Source organism: Lycium barbarum, chromosome 2, assembly GCF_019175385.1.
Source record: "Lycium barbarum isolate Lr01 chromosome 2, ASM1917538v2, whole genome shotgun sequence".
Taxonomy (NCBI): Eukaryota; Viridiplantae; Streptophyta; class Magnoliopsida; order Solanales; family Solanaceae; genus Lycium; species Lycium barbarum.
In genome coordinates, this window is record NC_083338.1 from 128,489,053 (window position 1) to 128,513,525 (window position 24,473).

General features: G+C 35.7%; 3 protein-coding genes across 5 annotated transcripts; 2 read left to right on the forward strand and 1 right to left on the reverse strand.

The window, feature by feature from the left end:
- Positions 1-1,434: 1,434 nt before the first annotated feature.
- On the reverse strand, positions 1,435-6,453 carry LOC132627182 (probable methyltransferase PMT10). The gene is made up of 9 exons (XM_060342372.1): positions 5,517-6,453; positions 4,318-4,467; positions 3,964-4,234; positions 3,694-3,804; positions 3,279-3,438; positions 2,684-2,941; positions 2,446-2,568; positions 2,057-2,134; positions 1,435-1,942 (listed from the first exon to the last, which is right to left on the reverse strand). Exons 1-9 carry the CDS (start codon positions 6,090-6,092, stop codon positions 1,744-1,746), a joined length of 1,926 nt encoding a protein of 641 aa, XP_060198355.1. The 5' UTR covers positions 6,093-6,453; the 3' UTR covers positions 1,435-1,743.
- A 6,144-nt stretch (positions 6,454-12,597) lies between these two features.
- LOC132627184 (acetolactate synthase 2, chloroplastic) lies at positions 12,598-14,802 on the forward strand. The gene has a single exon (XM_060342374.1). It carries the CDS (start codon positions 12,640-12,642, stop codon positions 14,626-14,628), a length of 1,989 nt encoding a protein of 662 aa, XP_060198357.1. The 5' UTR covers positions 12,598-12,639; the 3' UTR covers positions 14,629-14,802.
- Positions 14,803-14,950: 148 nt separating this feature from the next.
- LOC132627185 (uncharacterized) lies at positions 14,951-23,793 on the forward strand. 3 transcript variants are annotated; one of them, XM_060342376.1, is made up of 7 exons: positions 14,951-15,546; positions 20,285-20,423; positions 20,932-20,963; positions 21,632-21,718; positions 22,049-22,201; positions 23,057-23,216; positions 23,417-23,793. In XM_060342376.1, the coding sequence occupies exons 1-5, from the start codon at positions 15,373-15,375 to the stop codon at positions 22,181-22,183; spliced, it is 567 nt and encodes a 188-aa protein (XP_060198359.1). In that variant the 5' UTR covers positions 14,951-15,372; the 3' UTR covers positions 22,184-22,201; positions 23,057-23,216; positions 23,417-23,793. The 3 variants fall into 3 exon arrangements, with proteins under 3 accessions (XP_060198359.1, XP_060198358.1, XP_060198360.1); XM_060342375.1 differs by having other exon boundaries at positions 22,049-22,195; XM_060342377.1 differs by lacking the exon at positions 21,632-21,718 and having other exon boundaries at positions 22,049-22,195.
- Positions 23,794-24,473: the final 680 nt, after the last annotated feature.

Sequence of the window (24,473 nt, forward strand, 5' to 3'; positions counted from 1 at the left end):
AATTTTACTAATTTACTATGGTTAAAGTATAAAATAAGGTGAAGATATATACATTATTTAATACACACGTCTGCACAAACACCCTTATCACTAAATCGTAGTCAATTAGTATATATTCTCACCTTATTTTATAGGGAAAAGGACATTATGTGTCCGCTCAGCCAAACTAATCCTACATTTAACTACTGTTTGGGCTTAATCCCATTAGGTGTCCGGTCGGTCCAAAAAATGGCCGGTCGGCCCAAAATAATACCAAGGCTGGCCGGCCCAATAGCCCAGGCGCTTAAAAAAAAAAGACTTTTTGTGGCGACTAAGTCGCCACTAAAGGACTGCTACAGCATATATGCATATGTTGGAATTATATATACACTTCATATACAAGAATTATACAGTTTATATACATATGCTTAATTAATCACACATTTATTATGCATAAATTATACGTTAATTATACATGTATTATAAACATATTATGCAATAATGATATGATATTTTTTTTTACATATACAATAGTGATACATATTATATACCACAATGATACGGTTTCTATAATACATTTTTTGTACGAATGGTACACTTTCTATACAAGACTGATACAGTCTATATACACATGCTGGAATTATATATACACTTTCTATACAAAAATGATACATATTATATACAAAAATGATACAATTTTCTATTCTATACAGGGCATTTGCACTGTGCTGATACACATTATATACACAAATGATACATATTATATACAAAAATGATACATACCTTAGTGATTCATATTTTATACAGTTTCTATACATTACATATAGATACTGATACATATTTTATACACAAATGACACATATTATATATAAAAATCGCCTCAAACATTTTTGTATTTGGGTTTTTCTCTGAAAATTGTCTTATTTAAATTTTGGCTAATGGATGAGATTAGTTTAGTAGATATAATTTGGGTTTAGAAGAATTGTGGCCACCGGGTGAAATTAGTTTCACCCGACCGGCCATATATGTCCTTTTCCCTATTTTATAACTTAACTATGATAAATTAATATTGTTTGAAGTAGTATCAGCCTATCAGGTGCGTGTTTCTTTTTGCATGGAATCCCAATTCCCACCCATTTGTTTTCCAGTTTCGGTCACTTTTACAGTAGTTATTGCCAAAAAATACAATATCGTCATTTCGAGAGTACTCCTTGTCCTTTTTCTATTACTCTTTTTTTCTTTTTAACCTTTCCTCCTTTCATGAAAATCTGAAAGCTTTAACGAGCTGGAGGAACAATTTAACCAACAATGAAAATAAATACTGTATAAATACTATGTAATCGGATGTTTCTTTTTTCTCTGAAGTTTTCTTGAACTGAGTAACAAAAGATAACTTATAAAGTTAAATCAATACAAATTAAACTCAAAGTAATCAAATTGCTAAAGTAATTACAATAAAGAAGAAAAAAGAAAAATATTTCTATCTAGTGAGTGGTACAAATAAAATAGGGATGTCAATAATATGGTCAGTCCATTCCCTTGAAAATATCATAGCGTACATATTTTGAATTAGTTTATAGAGTATAATCAATATGAGGCTTTTTCAATTTTCTATTACACCATCTTTTGCCCTTCTTTAAAAATAAAAACAAGGCGTCGTATCAAAATATGTAAAATATATATATATATATATATATATATATATATTTGTTCCCCGTAGCCCCAAAACTTTGGGGGGTGACAGGGGAAGGAAATGCAACCATATCATAGACGCTTTTCGCCAATCAAAAGCTTCCAATTTGAATGAGGTCCCTCACTGCTATCATACTTAAATGGCACCCATCCTAAGGCATGTGCAATTTCTTGGAGCTCTTCGATAACAGGTGTAGTGTCACGAATATAAACCCGTCCCCCAGGTCGAAGAATTCTATCCATTTCTAGCATGATAGTTGTCACATTGCATCTGCATGAATGTGGGAATAAGAATTGAGAATATATAATCACCTTCACATAAAATGAACCACTTAGATGAATCACATTGATCGGTAAGTTAAGGCTAGGTCAAGAAGTACTATACCTGTTTCTTTCTACTGAGAAAAGAGCAGCTGCATGGATTAAATCGTATGTTCTTGGATAAGTATCAAATGGCTCGCACCTGGATTCCAAAACAATAGGATTCAAGCTGGTCAAGCTTTTCGTTTCCACATTCTAATTTTTTGGTAAGAGTTTTTTTTTTTTTTTTTTTGCCAAACCATTGAAATTGATTTTGGTGTAAGCCAACCCTATTATTCGTTTGATACATGATCAACTAGAGTGCAAACTGAGATGTTCTGTGGTCATACATGTAAATTATGTACTTGTTTGGTTTAGTATATGATCTATCACCAACTCAGATTATTTGACTTTAAAAAAAGCTAATAATCATTTGATGGCAAAACCGTCGACAGAAAGAGGAGTGTCTTTTACCAGTCATGCATGACTCCAATGAGACCCCGGTCATACAGAACAGGCAATGTATTAGAACCACTAACGGGGACAACATTCATAACCCAGCAGTTGAGGTCGAAATCATGCAAAGCAGCTGCAAATCTACCAAAACATATCAACAGTTAAAAACCTTCTTTTACGAACAGCAAAAGCTTTAGATGTCAGCAGAGCATATAAAATGGAATGAATACATCCGATTCTTTTAAATGAAATATACCCGCCATATACAGCTCTCATGTCCATCACGTTTCGTAGGTTTAATTCTTTCCAACGGAAAACACCAATATATCCCCTTATTATGTCGTTCCAAAATTTTGACTCTGCTTTAAAAATTTCCCTCCTAGATAATTCAGCATCCATTTTTATACTAAACAGCCTGTCCGGTGCAGAGTGAAGGCGTGCAGGCCAAGCAGTCACATTAGCTCCATATCCCTTCTCAGGCATTTGTGTAATACATTTCTTTAGGTTTATGTTCCTGGCACAAAGAATAAGTAAAATGACCATCAGCCGTACATAATTAGGAATTCAATATATACACACACACGATGGTTAGACTCAAAGAAGTATCAACAGTCTGCTTTCTCTGCTTCTGCTGGGGAATCATTCGGCGGGTTATATCAACAGAAGAAAAGAAGAGATTTCTAGGACATACTCTCTTAAGATAAATCATGCAGAAAACAAACAGCAAATAGGACTAGTTAGATATGAGTAAATGACTCAACAGGAGGCCAAGGAAAATGTTAGACAAGCATCAATATTGGTGAAATTACAGCATGCTACATTATGAAGTTGGCAAATAGAGTAGGAAATACCAGACATTATCTGGATCATCACCGGCATCACATAGAGAAGGTTGAACTGCTGGAGCGCGACTGAGATAGCAGATGTTATTCAATGGCTTCCTCCAAATAGAAATGTCACCCTCCTTCTTTAGTAATTCCCAACATAGGCGTCGAGTAAGATCCTCCATTTCTGTATAACAGTAAGAACATAAAGCATAAGCAACATTTCATCTTACCGAAGAGCTCCCAGTAATTTACAAGAAGATTCATAGCTCATTAACATCTCTGACACTCCTTGTCCTACATAAAGACAAAGCTAAAGATGGATGCTTTGTGCAATTTGCTAACAGAAACAAGTCCTGAAGAAGATTCATGTCTACATTTTTAACTCAAATCAGCCTCTATTTGATGGTGCCCTATTGCTAGATAATGATAAAGCTGTTACCTTTAAACGGTGCAAACAAGTTTTCTTCATGTCTGTAAACAGGTTCTGCTGCCCAGATAAAATATCCTCCTGCCCTAAGCATCCTGTTTACCTCTAGAAGCAAAATGCCATCTTCACCGGAAATCAAAGACCCAATATATGAGAAGCGAGATAATTTGTACCATAACAAAGCACTTCAGCTTTGTCTTGAAAGTAACAGAATTTTGAACAATTTCTTGGACAAAAACTTGAGGATGAATAGCAATTTATAGTTAAACAAACAAGATATACCATCACGGGTCCAATATATGCTACATCTGGAACAATGTATCAAGTCAAATGCCTGGCTAGGGTACAATAGACGATGTGTAGTAAATGCTACTAACATAGCAGGCACACCACGTTCCAATGCAAATTGAATCTGATTGTTATGCACATCTTTTGTTGCAATGGACAATGTGCTGACATTGTGGTCCATCAGATATGCACCAAAACTCGCTATTCCACAACTAATATCCATGGCAACTCTTGTTTGTTGGCCAAAAGCAATTTCTGGAACCATCTATGGGTGCATGAGAATAGTAAGCATAATTAAGTAATATTAATGAAATATAAATGAAGTAGGAAGTGGAGAAATCAGAGTACCTTAGAAATCTGATCTAAATATTTATTTGCACCCTGGGAAAATTGTGTCTCATCTCCTGGAAATATGTACTTGTCTCCCTTCTTTTTTACCCACTTATTGCCTGATTTGTCTTTGGCAAAGGAAGTACGAGGCACATTGGATAACCAGATCTGTATAAAGTTACAGTTTTAAAATAATGCCTTGAATGCCTTGAACCTTCAAATAAAGAAAAGAGGACCATACTCGTCTTTTGGTTTTTAACATCAATAATAATGGTGAAAAAGAACCTAACTTTTAATATGGATCTCTCAGTCGTGTTTAAAACTTAGAAATGCTTCTACATCTAGGAAGACTCTGTTCCAAAATGTGAAGAAGAAAAAAAAAGGTGGTTTACTGAGTGTCATCACAGCTCACACCAGAGAATAAATGATCACATATTAAACCACAAGAGGAAAAGATAGTGACCGATAATGGTTAGATAAATACCACATTTTTCTACAGTAAATTAGACCAGTTTCTAATTAATTGGATGACTGACATACGTAGTGAGTTCATTAACGATGGTATTGAACAGATAATCCATAATGATAGCTATCTAAGAATAGCTAGTGCAAGAATCAATAATGAATTTTATCCAAGAATAGCTAGTGCTAACGCACGATCGATTTATATAGCACATGGTTAGTACACAGAGGCAAAATTAGGTGACGGAAACATGGGGCGTGTGCCTATCAACTAGTAGCAGCTTCCACATTCCTAATACCAAGTAGTTATTGAGTTAGTTAGATTCTAAGAGAGCTAATACCTGACTTATGCCCACCTTAGAGAGGTCGGTGGGACCAACTTTACCCATAACTCCCCCAAACCATAACCTAGGCAAGCACCAAAAGTCCTAGACAAGCCATTTGGAACTATTCCCCTAATTCTAAACTAGATATGGAACTGCACCTGTACAATCAACATTCCAAATGAACTTCCTGCAAATGAGCATCGGCGAAAACTAATATTCGTAATTCAATAGTTCAAATTCACAATCACCATTAACTAAAGATAAAAACAAAACCAAATTAGAAACTTAATTAAGTAAAAATATGTTAGTATGTCATTCAATCAAGTCAAATTCACCTTCACCGTTAATAAAAGCTAAACCAAAACCAAACAAGAAACTTAATTAACTTGAATCACACTATAATAATGAATAAACACATAAATTGCATACCTCGTCCCTGCTCTTTGGCCATGGTATTTTTAATTTATAATCTTTAGGCCTTGGCACCAAACAATCCAATCCTTTTTCCTCCACATTATCCAAACAAGGAACATAATCCCTCATACTCTCATCACAAACTCTAAATTTCCCAATTTTACCCTTCAAAACTCCTCTATTCACATCACTCTTCAATCCCTCATCATCACTCCCATTAATTTTCCCATTATTCACTACACTATCTATCAACTCCTCATCAAACTCCCCCACAATAAAGTCATTCGTCATCGCGCCATTCTCATCAATTATCCCTGTCCTCTCCACTGCCGGCTGCCGGATCTCCACCGGCGCCGGCGCCGGAGGTGGGTGTTTTCCGGCGACTGCTGCCGGAGTGAAAGACATAGGAAATTCTTGAGATGGGGTTGTTGTGGGGACCACTAAGGAGGTTATATCTGGTGAAAAACGTCTAACAAGAATGAAAAGAAAGAGGGAAATAAAAAAAAGAATGATAATTTTAAGGAGAGTTGGAGTCTTTGTAAGTGAAACATTATGATCTGAACGTGAAAAGCTACTTATTATCCCCTTCATTGTTTTATTTTTCCACCGAGAAAAATCAAGAACTGAACTTGGGTTCACCAAGGGGTTGTGGAATTGAGTTTTTATTGGGTTCACAAAGAGCTAGTGAATAACCCCTTCATATTCTTTTTCAAAAGAAAATTCAAGAACTGAACTTTTGGGGTGTTTTTATTGGATTTTTGGTGAAGAGATACTTTGCTGCTTTTATATGGTAATGAAACAGTGGACTTTTGGGAGTACAAAGCCGTGAACGTGACGGTGGGAGAACCGAAATATGAACATATAGAAAGTATATAATTATTTCTCTTATTTCAAGAAACAAGAAATGATGAATTGAAAAGTTTGACAATGGCAGAATATATAAGGTAAGTGAGAAATCGAGGATCTGATGAACTGAACTAGGAGTAATGGACAGTATATATATTTTGTGGATCCCACATCTTTACCTGTCCATGTCTATTTTTAAATAATTAAGAGATAATTTATTGTTTCATATCTGTTTTATCTTTATTACTGCCTGTGTCTCAATGTACATGGCACACTTACCTTTTCATTTTGTTCCAAACATAGTCTTACTTTTTTATTCTTAGAAACGTTTTAACTTTATAAGATGATTTACAAATATATAGATTATTAAGACTTATTTTTATCATAAGTTTCGAAAGTCTTTATTTTTTTGTTAAATGTCGTGTGTATTTAAATAGTGACACATAAATTGAGACGGCGAGAGTATCAATTATCGTGTTGAAACTTAAAAAATTTCAATGAATTGTTCGTGGCTATATAATTTTTAATGTACGTTTGATTAATTTCAATAACTAAATGATTTGATAATTATAGGTGATATAATAAAATTGTTAATATTTTATTTATAATTTCTTAAGACACTTGTCAATTCAATCGACATTGTAAAGTTTGATCTTGCTGAACTGAACTAGAGTGTATATATTTTGTGGGTCCCACACTTTCCTATTTTGGATAGTGAGCAATTGGCAAGTGGGTCAAGTTGTCCACGAAACCACGTGTCCGAGCCGTACGCTACCGAGAAAAAAGGGGGGAAAGCCCAGCAAATTGCTCGGGTGTCTTCTGCCTTCTGTGGAACGCAGGTACTCACTTTTGGATACTTGACACCAAGTGACAAGTTAGAATCATAAATGACAATAAATAGCCCATATTTAAAAGTTTGGCACCAGATAGGCCATATTCACATTTTTGCTACAATTTTTATAGGGCAACTTACACAAATTACTACACTTTTAGGGGGGTTAGGCATAGCTACACTTTTGCTAATTACATTTCGTAGCTACAATAACATGTATTTAAATTCAGTTGTATTTTGATGTATTCAATTCGATTGTATTCATTCATATTACTTTTACACTATATTCAACTTATTGTATTTAAATTCGATTGTATTCAAACAACATAAATGCAAAAAATACATGAATATTCACCTGTATTCAAAATTCACTGTATTTATTTGTATAGAAAAAAAAAATCTCCTTTGAAATACAAGCAAAAAATACATAAAGAAACACTCTACTTTACACTAACACAAAAACAAATACATCTTCAAGCAACAACAATGATAAATACTCAGATTTGAGAAATACACTCGAGCAGGCAACGACGCTGTCGTCCGAGTCGTCATCATCTGAGAAATGCACTCCGCCATCAACGGTTGTCAACCATTTCTTTCTCACCGCCATAAACGGTGAAGTCCGCCGCCGCGATCGACGGCAACGACATTAATGATAGAGAATTGAACAATGATGGTGGTATTGGTGTTGCTACGTCGTTGAGGAAGATAGAGATGGAGAAAAAAAGCATAGTATTGTTTTTTTTATTGAATTGGAACGGTTAGAATGAAAATGAAGATGGTGGAGGAAAAAGAATTGTAAATACACCCAGATTTGATATGAATTGTAATTAGCTATTCAAAGTTAGCTATGTGTGTAATTATTTTAAACTATAACTACTAATGATAAATACCTAGTAAATATTAGTTACGCCATGTAAGAATCCCACTCTTATGTAGCATAACCGTAAAAAAATTGATTTAAATAGGTTCAATTCACTTTATTTATTTGATTCATACCCGAGTGAAGGCTTTTCCTTTTTCCTGATTAAGGAAGATGCCTAGAAGACAGAACTCAAAACTAAGCCCAAAGGCTAGATCACATCCCACTTTGAATTATGCTTCAAGCACATTGACATTTGATTTTAACCATAAAGAGAGAGGATGTAATTTCACTCTAAAAAGTGAGAAGGCATCTGAAAATGAGGCTCGACCTAAGCTGGCGACATGTAATAGTATTCATGTTATATTTTTACTTCTCTATAGCAACATTATACCTATAACAGCAGTGACATTCATGAAAATGAGGCTCGACCGATTTTTCATGTTATATTTTACTTCACTGATTTTTCATGTTATGTTTTACTTCTCTATAACAGCATTCTACCTATAACAATAGTGACATTCATTATAGACGTATACTCTTTGTAATATTGCCTCTCTATAACAGTCATACTCAAACATTGTATAATAGTATTTTGTAAGAAAACATTATGTATAAAAATAAAATATTAAGATATTTATGGTAATCATCATTAATGTCAGGCACATAGTAAATTTTAAGTACGAAGAGTCAATTGTTAAGCTCTTAGACAACTATTGAATTCCTTTTTGCTGAAAATTTAGACAAAATTCTTTATCAATTCAAGCGTCATAGTGTCACAAATAGGCGAAACAACCTACAATTGTAGAATTCATGCGTCAAAGTTGAAATATTTAAATTCTCAATTAATTTTAAATGCATATGTTCGTTGGATTTTTTATTTATTTATCGGTCTGGTACAACTAGTTATAAATTTATTAGTAATTTATTGGTCTTTTCAATGTTTAATTAATGAGATATGAAAATCAATTTAGATTTTAAAATTAACAAGTATGTTGTTTTCCTTTATAACATAAAAAGTACAGAAAATAATTCTTGGCGTACTTTTGTTTAAAACATCTAAATGACATCTAAACATCAAATGCCAGTATACTATATAACAACAACTCACTATATCGGCCATGAAATTTTCGGACAAACGCTGCTATTATAGAGAGGTTTGACTGTATATTCTCTTATTTCCCTCATCTCATATATCATGTATATTTGTGTATATCAATAAAAATCTGTGTATATATACACAATATATAGAGGATATACACATGTCGTAGTGGCGCTTTTTGAATTTGATTTTTTACTCCAAACCAATCTGAATCACCTCTAAGTTTTCTCAAATTGTGTATGGCATCGTCTATTTTGGTCTAAATTTGTTGCATTTAAACTTTAAAAAGTTATTTATGCACAATTGTCATAACTCATAATTGGGGACAAACTCTGAATAGCGGCGCGAACCTGCCTATTTGTGCAAATCACCTAAAGACCAACAACAACAACAACAACAACAGCCCAGTGAAATCCCACATCTTGGGGTCTGGGGAGGGTATAATGTACGCAGACCTTACTCCTACCAAGGTAGGATGGCTGTTTCCGAGAGACCCTCACCTAAAGACCCTTTACACATATTTGGATTGGCCCAACCCATAGAGTTATCGGACTCATTTCTATAAAAGAATGATTCTGATAAATAGCCATTTTTACAAGGCCTAATTTTGGGTAAAAGTTTACCTTAAGGCATAAGTTAGGCGAATCCCAACTTATGTCTTGCAATTTTTTATTCTTTTTATTGAATTTGGGTTCGAATCCAGGACCTCTGGGTGTTAAAGACCACCAATTTAAGGGACAAAAATTAAAGACCACCCCAGAAGAAGGACCATCCGCACAAAAAAATGTTTTTACAATTGCTAATTGAAAATGAATCACTATTTCAAAGTAATTTATCGGAGGCTAGTATTCATGAATCAATTTGGTATACTTTTTCGATAATTCCTTTTGAGAAACAGTTAAGTCAAAATCAATAATGAAGTTTTTTTTTTTTCTTTGCAAAATTCGTGTAGCATTCTTTTTCTAACAATGGTTAAATTGCCAGATACGTATTGTTTTTTTCCTTTTACGTATAAGAGAGTAAAAGAAATTTGAATTCTCAAAAGAATATTCGACAACTGATCAAGTCTTCACTAAGTTGGTTATTAAATCAAGACTTTATTACATTAGTTGCCTTGTTACAAATTGTAGTGCATCCCATAAAATGCTAGAATATGTTATTTTAACGAAGTTATTGTTGACATTGATATTTTCCTTGAAAGTAAAATATATATTCGTAAGGATTTTTTTTTTAATTCTCTAAAAATATGGAAAAAAGAGGTATGAGTTTCTCTCCTTTTTCATTTGTATCGGTGCACTACTAAAAATAGGAGAAAAAAATGCATTAAGTGGAGATTGATCCTTGAACTTCTAGATAAATAACTTAACTTTCAATCAAGTGCACCACTAAGTCTTTTGTAGCATGACTTTCAAAAGGCAATACTAGTTATATTTTAAGAATTATACACATAATATACGAGTCCGCGACTTAAATAGCACAAAAAAAAAGTTGAACTAAACTAATACAAAAAAAAAAAACATAAGTAGTATTCACGCATGAATTTCGTGCGTGAAAGGACCAAATTACAAAAAAAAAACACAGTTTTGGCCTTTCACGCACGAATTTTGTGCGTGAATGGGGTCATAAAAAAAAAAGGAACATTAGTAGTCACGCATGAATTTTGTGCGTTAATGTTGGGTTTTTTTTTTTTTTTGCGTTACCTTTCCAACCACATTTTTTTCCATACTTTGGGCAAAGATTAGTCATGTTTTAAAATCCCAAAATATCAATATTTTATATAAAACTTAATATCTTTTTTTTTGCGTACAATAATGTCGGCTCATTACATGAAGTCCACCTAAACGTTTGGATCGTCGTTTTAGGGGTTCTAAAGTGCCCCGAAGCAAGTTTTGAAACTTGTAATATTTATAGGGTTTTGATTTAAGTGTTTTATTATATTTGAATGTACAAATTTAAATATTTGATTTAATAATAATTCATCCAATACGAGAGGTCTATACTAATTAAAAAATAATTCATTCCATTTAATTACAATACTAATTCAAATGGTGCGCAATTAAATGGAATGAATTATTTTTTAATTAAATGGAATGAATTATTTTTTAATTAGTATAGACCTCTCGTATTGGATGAATTATTATTAAATCAAATATTTAAATTTGTACATTCAAATATAATAAAACACTTAAATTAAAATCCTATAAATATTACAAGTTTCAAAACTTGCTTCGGGGCACTTTAGAACTCTTAAAACGACGATCCAAATGTTTAGGTGGACTTCATGTAATGAGCTGACATTATTGTACGCAAAAAAAGATATTAAGTTTTATATAAAATATTGATATTTTGGGATTTTAAAACATGACTAATCTTTACCCAAAGTATGGAAAAAAAACGTGATTGGAAAGGTAACGCAAAAAAAAAAAAAAAACCCCAACATTAACGCACAAAATTCATGCGTGACTACTAATGTTCCTTTTTTTTTTATGACCCCATTCACGCACAAAATTCGTGCGTGAAAGGCCAAAACTGTGTTTTTTTTTGCAGTTTGGTCCTTTCACGCACGAAATTCGTGCGTGAATACTACATTTTTTATTTTTTTTTGTACTAGTTTGGTTCAACTCTTTTTTTTGTGCTATTTAAATCGCGGATTCCATAATATACCGAGTTTAATCGGATGACCATGAGTTTACGTGACTTTTTTTTTTTTTTACACCTAAATTAGCCCCTGATTTTTACCGTAGTCTAGTTGGAGAATTCCAATATCTAATATTTATACTTGTCAAATATCATGTTTTAACAAATTAGTAAATTACATTGACTGTTTAAAAATATGTTATAACATCAGTACATATAACTTAGACGTTTAATGTCATATTCAAGTACACTATTTACATTGTTTCACAGACGTTTGTTTCACTAACAGCTAACGTTCTTTTCCAATAGTTTATTTTCCCTCTTCCATTTTTATTTACTAGACTAGATTAGAATAATATTACTTCCACTTTTCTTTTTCCTTCTAATTTCTAGTATATTTACATGTCAATGTTATTACATCTTACATTTCTTATTTGTCGGCCTCTATTAATAGTAGTAATAATCTTTGTTCCATTTGCATATTTACATTTTCGCAATTCACGCTGCATTCAATCAAGTTGTAGTAGGGTCCCCGTCTTATTCGTGGTGCTAGCCCCTCGTAGTAAATGAGTATTAAATTAAACATTATACTTACTCTGTTTCAATTTATATGAATTCATTTGACTGAGCACGACATTTAAGAAAGAGAGACTTTTAAAATTTGTGATTCAAAATAAATTTTAAATATTTATGTGACTGTAAATTATTCATAAATTAAATTTATTTTTAAATTAAAAAAATTATTCATTTTGACACGGACTAAAAAGAAAATAGGCCCGAAGAGAGGGAGTATATAAAGACACCCACCTCCTCTTTCAGTTAATTGTCTCTCACAAAACAGCTCTCTGCCTCAATAATAATGGCGGCTGCGGCGGCTCCATCTCCTTCTTTCTCCAAAACCCTATCTCCAAATCCACCCCCTTCCACCACCCTTCTCCCTAGATCCACCTTCCCCTTTCCACGTCACCCCCACAAACCCCCCACCCCCCTTCACCACACCCACACCCAACGCCGTCGTTTCACCGTCTCCAATGTCTCCATTTCCACAACCCCAACCCCAACCCCACAGAAGGTATCCGAACCCGAGCCCACCTTCATTTCCCGTTTTGCCCCTGACGAACCCCGTAAGGGCTGCGACGTACTAGTAGAGGCCCTCGAACGCGAAGGCGTGACAGACGTATTCGCCTACCCAGGTGGCGCATCCTTGGAGATCCACCAAGCCTTAACGCGCTCCAAAACCATCCGCAATGTGTTGCCACGTCACGAACAAGGCGGTGTATTCGCAGCCGAGGGTTACGCCCGGGCCACAGGTTTCCCCGGGGTTTGCATTGCTACCTCCGGCCCGGGGGCGACGAACCTCGTGAGCGGCCTGGCAGACGCGCTGTTGGATAGTATTCCTATTGTCGCTATTACAGGTCAAGTGCCACGTAGGATGATCGGTACTGATGCATTTCAAGAAACACCTATTATTGAGGTAACTAGATCCATTACTAAGCATAATTATCTTGTTTTGGATGTGGAAGATATACCTAGAGTTGTAAGGGAAGCGTTTTTCTTAGCGAAATCGGGTAGGCCTGGACCGGTTTTGATTGATGTGCCGAAAGATATACAGCAACAGTTGGTGATACCGAATTGGGATGAACCAATGAGGTTGCCTGGTTACTTGTCTAGGTTGCCTAAATTGCCTAATGAGATGCTTTTGGAACAGATTGTTAGGTTGATTTCCGAGTCGAAAAAACCTGTTTTGTATGTGGGTGGTGGGTGTTCGTTTTCGAGTGAGGAGTTGAGGCGATTCGTTGAGCTTACGGGGATACCCGTGACGAGTACTTTGATGGGTCTTGGTACTTTTCCGACAGGGGATGAGCTTTCCCTTTCGATGTTAGGTATGCATGGGACGGTTTATGCAAATTATGCTGTGGATAGTAGTGATTTGTTGCTTGCGTTTGGGGTGAGGTTTGATGATAGGGTTACGGGTAAATTGGAAGCTTTTGCTAGCCGAGCGAAGATTGTCCACATTGATATTGATTCAGCTGAGATTGGAAAGAACAAGATACCTCATGTTTCGATTTGTGCAGATATTAAGTTGGCGTTGCAGGGTTTGAATTCGATATTGGAGGGTAAAGAAGGTAAGCTGAAGTTGGACTTTTCTGCTTGGAGGAACGAGTTAAACGAGCAGAAAGTGAAGTACCCGTTGAATTATAAAACTTTTGGTGACGCCATCCCTCCGCAATATGCTATTCAGGTGTTAGATGAGTTGACTAACGGAAGTGCCATTATTACTACTGGTGTGGGGCAACATCAAATGTGGGCTGCTCAATACTATAAGTACAAAAAGCCACGTCAATGGTTGACGTCTGGCGGATTAGGAGCAATGGGATTTGGTTTGCCTGCTGCTATAGGTGCGGCTGTTGGAAGACCGGGTGAGATTGTGGTTGACATTGATGGTGATGGTAGTTTTATCATGAACGTGCAGGAGTTGGCAACAATTAAGGTGGAGAATCTTCCAGTTAAGATTATGTTGCTGAATAATCAACACTTAGGTATGGTGGTTCAGTGGGAGGATCGGTTCTATAAGGCTAATAGAGCACACACTTTCTTGGGGAATCCTGCTAATGAAGAAGAGATCTTTCCTAATATGTTGAAATTCGCAGAGGCTTGTGGCGTACCTGCTGCAAGAGTGACACACAAGGATGATGTTAGAGCCGCCATTCAAAAGATGTTGGACACTCCTGGCCCATACTTGTTGGATGTGATCGTACCTCATCAGGAGCACGTTCTACCTATGATTCCCAGTGGTGGTGCTTTCAAAGATGTGATTACAGAGGGTGATGGGAGGATTTCCTATTAGCTTTGAGATGCTATGTAGCTAGTTCTAGGCCTTGTATTATCTAAAATAAACTTCTATTAGGCCAAAATCGTTATGTCAACTTACTGTGTTATTAGTTTTTGCTGTCTCTTTGCTTATTGTCACTGTTGTACTATCCGTTAGTTGATATTTATGTTTGCTTAAAGTTTTGCATCATCTTGCTTTGGTTTTGAATGTGAAGGATTTCAGAAAATTCTATTGGTAGCATCCATTCAGTATCTGGAGCTCTATGTAGTATGTCTGATGATTATTTTCAAGTGGAGTAGTTCAGTGCAATAAATTAGCTTGTCTCACATTTCTTATTTTTGTAAGCTATGCCAAGCTGGGTCAGATTCGGTTATCTTTTCTTTATTGTCAAAGTAAATTATAGTTGGATGTAAACCTATTGGGGCCTCCTTTTAGTTTCATCTTTGAAGATTTAGATGTTCGGTCTGAGCAAGTCTATTTGCAGCCTTCTCTTCTGGATTCCTTGCGGAGCATACGTTTATCTCTATCTCCTACTCCTTAGTGGATAATCTGGTGGTGGAATTTGTGGAAATAGGTAACTGTTGATGCTCAAAAACTCTCCTAGTGAGGCATCTAACTGGTATGCTTTCAATCTGTTGTAGTTTGGTCAGTCTTTGTTAACGCATCAAACTACCAACATTATATTCTGGAACAAAAACAGTGTCTAATGGATCAGTGGATGAGCCAAAAAGTTGCACTGCGACAGAGCTCTGCCAGCACATGTTTCTTGATATTGTCAAATCAGAAAAGTTTGGTCAACTATGTCATGTGCTTTTTGAAAATTTTGAAGGCATGAAGGCTGACAAAGTTTTTGATATCAGTCTTGTTCACTCAAGGATGAAAGATGGATCTTATGAGGGCTCATCCCTCCTTTTTCACTCAGATATTCAACAGGTATTGTTTTGTATCTTCTGTTTGCGCTTTGGATTCAGGAAACTGGCCATGCAGTGCATTACTTGGAATTAGCTAACAATCTAGCAAGAATCTCTTAGGTTCCTGCATATGATTTTGCTGTCACGTACTTGTCTCGCATCCTCTCTGCTTAGTTTCTCATTTTCTGGGTCTTATAAAATGAACTCTCAGCCTGAGTTAGCTTTAAGATACTTGTTATTGGCATTTATTCATTTTCTGCTTTAGCTTGTGCATGTGTTAAGTTCTTATGAATCTTCATTTTGCTTCTTGAAAAAGGAGTGAATTTCTTATGTTTTGACTTCTAGCGATGGTAGTTGGTTGGGTAAGAATACTCAAATCTGTTACCTTCTATTCCAAACCTCACGGCAATTCTTCATGGTTCTTCCCTGGTTAAGAACCCACGTGTCTCAATTCCTGGATACTCTTAAAGGATTGATACAATCTGTTAAGGATTCCATATGTTGTGCTGTTATGCTGCATTAACTTCACATGTTGAAGCATACAGCTGACATATCCAGTAACTTTATTGCACATAGGAAACACTTAATGAAATTCTTTAATTAACAACTGAAAATTACGGATGTATTCAAGTAATTCAACTGACTGAAACAGTGTTATTAAAGGCGAGTGCCTTGTCGCCTATGACGAGAGGCGAGGCGACTATTTCCGGCGAGGCGACCAGTCTCCAAAAAGGCGAGAAGAGGCGACGAGGCGAGCAGAAGGCGACGAGGCAAGAAAGGCGTCTCCTTTTTAAAAAAAGAAAGAAAAGAGGCTGAATTAAAACATAAAATGCAGAGTTATGGTTTTACGATACTTATCTCTCAGTCGACCGGAAGTCTGGAACTGTGCGACTTCACTGAAGATCTTGAAGAAGAATTAGAATAGACTCTTAGTATTGCTTGTCTTGTGAATTATTGAGTCATTCAAGTTCTATACGTTTAGTATCTACCATCTACTTTTAATTTTTGAATTGAAATATTTGCTCAGATGTTATTGCTATTGAGATTTTGATTATTTATATATGCAATTAAATATTTAACTTTTTTGGTATTAATTGGCGCCTCACTTCAAAAAGGCCAGCGCCTCGCCTCTCGCTTCTTAAAAAGGTGAGGCAGGCCCTTGTCGCCGCGCGCCTCCCAAGCAATTCAATCAAAATCAATAGTCCCTAGATCTGCTTCTGTTTGTACTGACTCATGGGAGACGGACATTACAAAATTCACAATACAGATGTTAACCTCATTCGCTAGTTATCTTGTTTATCGTTGCATTCCTACCTTATATTGGTCTTCCATTTAATGTGATATCAATGAAGAAAGCTCAATGAGAAAGTATTCTTATTTTGAGAAAGTAATAAATCGTCCACAAAATTATTTATCAAAAAATTATAAAATAAAATTTCTGTAACTGTGAATAAATAAAATGAACTGTCAGTGTACATATGGTGGATACACTCCTATTGGGGAAATTTTATAATGGGTGAGACACAAGTATGACTAGTTGTGTGAGGGATTTTCAATAAAAGGATGACTGTAATGTGGGACCAATTGACAGAAAAAAATATGGGACTCATTATCTCTTCTTTCCTATTTCTTCAGCTAACTCCCAAATTCATTTCTGGCCAGTGAATACTTGAGACTGCAGCTCATTACATAACAGAAGCTTCCGAAGTTGCTGGTGATGTAGCTAGTTACAACAAGAAGCATCCCAATGGGGATTGCAGAAACTTTTCCTTTTTGGTATTTCCTGACTTGTATGTACTTTTAGTGGTAGAACATATCTTTCTAAGAGATATTGAAAGCAAAATATTTGTAATTGTAAGATTCCTAGTAGTCTTCCTTCATTGTTACTGAATAAAACCCATAATTTCAGAAAAGAAGGAAAAAAATCTTTCTTCTTTCTACCAATCTTGAACCAATAGCCCTTCAAGATGTTCTTCATTCGCAACCTTCTTTTCAGTTCCGCCAATACCCATTTGTAGTTTCCAAAGTTTTCAATAACATCATCCTTTGTTTTGCTTTACCAATCCTTTTACCATTTTCACTATCCATATTGTCAATTCCTTGCAAATGCTTGTACTTTTCTAATTTTTTGGATATTTCATTACCCAAATCAAAATAGAGAGAGGAACGGAGAAAATACAGATGAGAGAGTTGCGGATTGAACAACGTCGTCCCCATTTCTGTCTTTGAACCCGGGGCTGGGGTTGTATTGGCATTTGAGGCCTGTTCTGATGAAGAGAGAGAAAATATAAAGTAGCAGAGGGATGGGCGATGTCCAGGAGTGAGAAATGTGGAGAGGGGATAGATTGAGCGGCCAAGGGTGAGGAGAGGAGGATATCAATTCTATATAAAGAGATTGATATAGAAATTAGGGGTCCCACAATTTACAATCGTCATGAAATGAGAATCTCATACAACTAAGAATACTGGTGTCTCACACCAAATATTTCTCACCTTATTGAGACATACAGGAAAGTTGTAAAGCTGCACAGAGCGTTAGTGCTGAATTGAAATTGAGTAGCTGTACCTGATGATAAATCTTAATTACTGGGGAACCTTGTTAGATATCCCTCTTAAACCAAAGAAGACCATTTCCACTGCAAATCTTAGGAATCCGTCCAGTGTTATATAAAACTTCCATCTGCATTCCTTCTTAAAAACTTGTATCTGCATTCCATTCAAATCAATATGGCACTCTTGAGCAGAAACTGCGTCGTGTATTTCTGGGAATGATTTATTTTGGTGTGAAATTCTTCGATGCTACATAAACATTTTTTAGGATAAATCAACAAGGTGTGCGTTCTTTGTCTGGGAAGGTTGATGATGGGTGGGAAAGTCTTCTAGTCAAATTAATGATTGATATTTTTTGGGGTGGAGACTGGGAGTATTTGGATTTTGGATTGCATACTAACTGTATTGAGTATTGCATGCGTGCTATTGTGGTAGTTAAAAGTGGGTGCTTTATGACTGCATACTTTGGGCTTTGGCCATGAAAATACTGGAAACAGTCAATGTTTCCAGTTAAATGAGTTTTAACTTGATGTAAGCGGGATCCTTTGATTAGTAAAATGGTCTAAAGATCAATGTAACGAGGGAAAGAGATTTAGCTTATGTGTATATTTGGCTTGCCGAATAATACACTTGAGTGGTGAAAGCTATGCTTGATTTAGCAGTTAAATCGTGTCTTGCTTCAGGAATTGGGTCCTCATTAAAGAGATGGTTTTAATGAGGAAAGATGACATGGATGGTTTTTATGAGGAAAGATGACATGGATATTCTTGCTGAGAGAACGTTACGCAATTCTCTAATCTAGGAAACTTAGCTGTCTTTCTGCTGCCAAACTAACAGGGGAAGGGGTCCCGGTGTGTCCTCCCCCTGGCTTAATTTACTTGACCTGTTCTTAATTTACTAGACCTGTTTTGATTGTCTACGTAGTTATAATTTAAGTTTCATTATTTTAAGACTTTGAATAATATTAGATGGAAAGTGTGAAAGTAGTATTTTGTTTATGGATGTGCACAAAGTGTAACGGCTTATTGCTATTCAATACTATGAATTTTGGTGATCGGGAACTTAGCCTGTTTGTAAAGGAGTTAAAATATGGATCTGATGGGTTTGAGTACCCCGAGGAAGGTCCCAGATCGACATCTAGTTGTAGTGGATCCTATCTTTGCTTGGGGGGTATCTCTATAATAAGGAAAAATCTGGCTCCACATCTGTCCTTTTTGCTTGAGTACTTTTAGCTCTCGTCTTAGTAATTCTTCCTCTTTTCATGGTTTTTTTTATGCGTTGTGAAATGATAGATTCTTCATTTGTCATTGGTCATAAGTCCTATGTATCAGAATTATCATATAATTTTATTTTTTGTTCATGAAGAAGTTATGTTTTAATTGTAATATTGATAAATTTTATTGATTATTTGCTTATAGGGAGATAAAATGAATAGTATGATAGTAATAGTGTTTTACGAAACTGTGTTTTTTTCCGTGTTTGAAAGTTAAAATGTTAGAATTGTTTTGCATTTCATAATAGCTTTTATTTCATTGTATTGTTTATACTTGTAAAATTATGTTATATATAATTACAAGTTATAAGCGGTGTATAATGGATTGCTTTGATCATTTTTTTGTGAGGATCAAGCGCGCGCGCGCGCTCACACACACACACATATACATACATACATACACACACACACATAAATATATATATATATATTTCATTTATTTACAGTTTTCTTTTATTTTTTATGTAATTTTACCTATTTAAAAATATTTATTGTAATTATATTATTTTAAGAAATACTAAAAATTAAATACCCATGGGGCTTACACCCCGTGCCTCGAGGCTTACGCCCCGTGCCTCGAGGCTTATGCCCCGTGCCTCGAGGCTTACGCCTCGTCGAGGCGTATGTAAAACGTTCCGTCTTACGCCCCCGCCTTTTAAAACACTGGAAAATATAGTGAAGCACTTTAAGGCAATGGTAAATGTACTGGAGAAAGTAAGACTTAATACAGTTGCTTGTATGGAGGTGAGGTTGTACCACATTTTGCATTAACACTGATAGCTGAGGCTAAACACAGTGCTAAGCTTATTGTATGGTGGATAAGTTTTGAACACTTCATTGATTGGTGATATCATTTCCAACAGCATGAGCCGGCAGCTGGGGTTAAGTCTTTTTTTTTTTTTTTTTTTCTTTTCTTTTTTCTTTTTTTCTATTGAAGGAAGGAAAATATAGTGAAGCACTTGGGAAGTGGGAATCTGCTCTACTTTTGATGCCAGATCGTGCCATTCTACATGAACAGAAGGCTCAAATTTTGCTTGAACTTGGAGAAACATGGAAGGCGCTAAAAGCTGCTACTCGTATGTTTTTACACTTACATTAATTTGAATGAATTCTCCTCATTTGTTGAGCAAGTTATTCTTAGATAATGCCATTTGCACTTTTCACTTGGATTTATTTTCAATGTTATATCTCATGAAAGGTTGTGGACCTACTTTTAGGCTCTGAAGCTTCTTAATGCCTACTTTTGACACATCTTTAAGGTTATGGATAAATCTGACAAATATATCATTTCAAATATGATTTTGATACCAGGCAAATGTGGTAACCTAGAGCAATACTAAGTTTATTTTTTTAATTTTTACTTTTCCTTAATATTTTTCAGTTTTACTTTTCCTTAACGTGAGGAAATTTTCTTTTCCTCATTCTTCCCATTGTAAATCTATATCTGGCATAGAGATATTCAAAGTTGGCTTTTAGCCTACTGTCATGGTCAATAATGCCCTTATAAGTCATTGATCTGCATTTGTATATAAAATAACTTCTGATGATATAATTTCATGACTCACCTGCTTCCTGTTTGAACAGGTGCAACTGAGTTGGAACCAAGCTGGGGTGAGGTGTGTGAAACTGTTATCATTCAGTTCTGCTATTGTTTCACCTGCTGTAAATATACCTGCTTTAGGAATGTAAATGCAACTCACGGTGCACTGCCATAATTGGGATTCCACACCACCCTTGCTTATATCGTGGGGGATCCTTCTGAACAATGTAACATTGATTTTTATCTATGATCTGTGCAGTTTCAATACTTGTAAGACTAATTTGTCAATATGGGTTAGTTTTAATAGACAAAGTCGTCTGACTTTCAGCCTTAATTATTCACCCAATGTGAACATTATTTGCTCTTCTTTCATCTATTCCCTAGACTATGCAAATTCAATGCTTCTTTGTCTTCACTTGGTAATAAAGTACTTGTTTTAGAGTGTAAGACTGATAATTAGTAGCATACCGACAAACTATCTCATGATAGAAGCAGCTTTGCACTTTGAGTTTCCTGGTCATACTTGCATGCATAATTAAGCTTAGAGCTCTATGGGATGATCAAGCAAAAGGCACAAGCTCTTCTTCTATTCCTTTTTTTCCTTATATCCGAACTATTTACAGCTTTGCAAAATGAAGCTTAGACTAAAAAGCAGTTGACTGCAAGCTTGTCAAATTCAACTACCTCTTACAATGGACACTACTTTATTCCAGTGCTTATTACTAGTTCTTCTGTCTGCTGCAGACGTGGGTCACCCTTGGTAGGGCACAGCTGAATTACGGTGAGCCCGATAGTGCTATCGAAAGCTTAGACAGAGCACTAGCCATCAAGGTATAGATTGAATTTTGTTACTAATGCTCACGCCTGCTTCCTCTTGGGGTCCTTTTTTCACTGAGATGTTTCCTTGATTGCTCCCTCGTGAGTAGATGAATGTTATTTGAATAATACTCCAGTGTCAGCATTACCTTTGTATCTGGAGAACAAACTGTCTTATGACATTTAAGCAATTGCCAAACTCTATTGATCTTGCTTTTGTCACATCCTAGCTCTGAAATGTCAGTGGAATATTGTGCCAAGCATGTTATTGACTGCTTCTTTATTTGATGCACCCGTGCTTAGTCTGCTATTTATGCACCCAAGTGACTTAGACTTGTTTTGCAGCCCGATTCTGTAGAGGCGCGTAATGATCGACAAGCTGCCTTGCATCATATTCAGAGGAGAAAACAGTTACAGACATCGGGTTTGAGCATGAACCAAAACCGCTTTGCTGTAGTGGACAAAACTGAGAGCGCTTGAAGGTTTGAAAACGTAGGGGTAATCTCATTACGGATGCTTCATTGTTCTGATAACCTGATAAGATCCTGAAGCTAGGGAATGTCTTCTGTCACATTTGACTTCGAGTAACCACTTCTCAAAATGCCGGCGCAGTAATAGGAGTTGTATGTGTGCATATCAGTGAGGAGAGAATAGCCAGAAGGGTTGACAATGATAAAACATGATGCCCAACACTTAAAATGTCTACTTGTAATATAGATGACCTAGAGTTACTTCATGGCTTCGGTAGTTTGATAATTCAGATTAGTAAAATCTACAGTTTCTGGTAAGCAAATCAAGTCAACGACGTTTTTACATTCAAAGGTACATCTGAAAGACGTTAGCCAGTGAAAAGACTTTGTTTTACAATGGTGATGGTAATGAGTAGTTACTTTGATCTTTTTTTCCCTTTTCTACTTGTAACATGCACTTCTTAAATGGAATAATCAACCTAGCACTCTGAACGCCTGTTGACTAGGAGTTGAATAAAGCATCAACATGAAAATGGACGGATAGAGCCGCACGTAACTTGATATAAAGCATGCTAATTATGACCCTATTTAAATTGATACAGTCGACGCAGCAATAGCATATTACAACAGATCAGGATAGAGTACTTCACTTTGGTATTCAGAAAGTGAGCAAATCTGTATGCTCTTCTCATTTTACAACACATGGAACATCAGTTGCTGATTATCCCAAGAAAGAATATGTACCAGAAAATACAATCTGAAACACTACAGGCATTCCATCATTTTGGTGTCTTTCCCTTAGCATTATATCTCTACTGTGAGCTGTTCTGACTGTGGTAATACGAAATGTTGCTTATGCTTTATGTACCTTACTGTTATACAGAAATGGAGGATCTTTCTCAACGCCTATGTTGGGAATTATTAAAGAAGGAGGGCGACATTTCTATTTGGAGGAAGCCTTTGAATAACAGTTGCTATCTCAGTCGCGCTCCAGCAGTTCAACCTTCTCTATGTGATGCTGGTGATGATCCAGATAATGTCTGGTATTTCCTACTCTATTTTGCCAACTGCATAATATAGTATGTTGTAATTTCTCCAATTTGATGCTTGTCTAACATTTTCCTTGGGCTCCTGTTGATTCATTAACTCATAATCTACTAGTCCTATTTGCTGTTTGTTTTCTGCATGAGTTTACCTTCAGAGAATATCTTCGCATGCTCATTTTACTGATTCTTTGTGGCAGGAATGTAAACCTAAAGAAATGTATTACGCAATTACCTGAGAACGGCTATGGAGCTAACATGACTGCTTGGCCTGCACGCCTTCACTCTCCACCAAACAGGCTGTTTAGTATAAAAATGGATGCTGAATTATCTAGGAGGGAAATTTTTAAAGCAGAGTCAAAATTTTGGAACGACATAATAAGGGGATATATTGGTGTTGTATTATCTAAAATAAACTTCTATTAAGCCAAAATCGTTATGTCAACTTACTGTGTTATTAGTTTTTGCTGTCTCTTTGCTTATTGTCACTGTTGTACTATCCGTTAGTTGATATTTATGTTTGCTTAAAGTTTTGCATCATCTTGCTTTGGTTTTGAATGTGAAGGATTTCAGAAAATTCTATTGGTAGCATCCATTCAGTATCTGGAGCTCTATGTAGTATGTCTGATGATTATTTTCAAGTGGAGTAGTTCAGTGCGATAAATTAGCTTGTCTCACATTTCTTATTTTTGTAAGCTATGCTAAGCTGGGTCAGATTCGGTTATCTTTTCTTTATTGTCAAAGTAAATTATAGTTGGAAGTAAACCTATTGGGGCCTCCTTTTAGTTTCATCTTTGAAGATCTAGATGTTCGGTCTGAGCTAGTCTATTTGCAGCCTTCTCTTCTGGATTCCTTGCGGAGCATACATTTATCTCTATCTCCTACTCCTTAGTGGATAATCTGGTGGTGGAATTTGTGGAAATAGGTAACTATTGATGCTCAAAAACTCTCTTAGTGAGGCATCTAACTGGTATGCTTTCAATCTGTTGTAGTTTGGTCAGTCTTTGTTAACGCATCAAACTACCAACATTATATTCTGTATCTAACAGGTTATGCTGTGTCTGACTTTGAGCTTTTAAACAGTTGACCATATTTCTGTGTTATGCATGGAATCTTATATATCCAAGCTTCAGGATAAACTATTTTGTACCGCATTTATGTTCTTTCTACAGAATTTTCAAGTCTCTAAAAATAATACAGAATTTCCAAGTCTCTGTAAATAATACACTTCTAAAGTGCTATTGTGATGGTTTTTCT

Coding starts and splice junctions, on each gene's coding strand:
- LOC132627185 (XM_060342376.1), top strand. CDS start 15,373: ATGTTTCTTGATATTGTCAAATCAGAAAAGTTTGGTCAACTATGTCAT. Junction 15,547..20,284: donor TTCACTCAGATATTCAACAG/GTATTGTTTTGT, acceptor TTTCTATTGAAG/GAAGGAAAATATAGTGAAGC. Junction 20,964..21,631: donor TGGAACCAAGCTGGGGTGAG/GTGTGTGAAACT, acceptor TGTCTGCTGCAG/ACGTGGGTCACCCTTGGTAG.
- LOC132627184 (XM_060342374.1), top strand. CDS start 12,640: ATGGCGGCTGCGGCGGCTCCATCTCCTTCTTTCTCCAAAACCCTATCT.
- LOC132627182 (XM_060342372.1), bottom strand. CDS start 6,092: ATGAAGGGGATAATAAGTAGCTTTTCACGTTCAGATCATAATGTTTCA. Junction 4,468..5,516: donor GGCCAAAGAGCAGGGACGAG/GTATGCAATTTA, acceptor AACTTTATACAG/ATCTGGTTATCCAATGTGCC. Junction 3,805..3,963: donor CATATATTGGACCCGTGATG/GTATATCTTGTT, acceptor TTTCCGGTGAAG/ATGGCATTTTGCTTCTAGAG.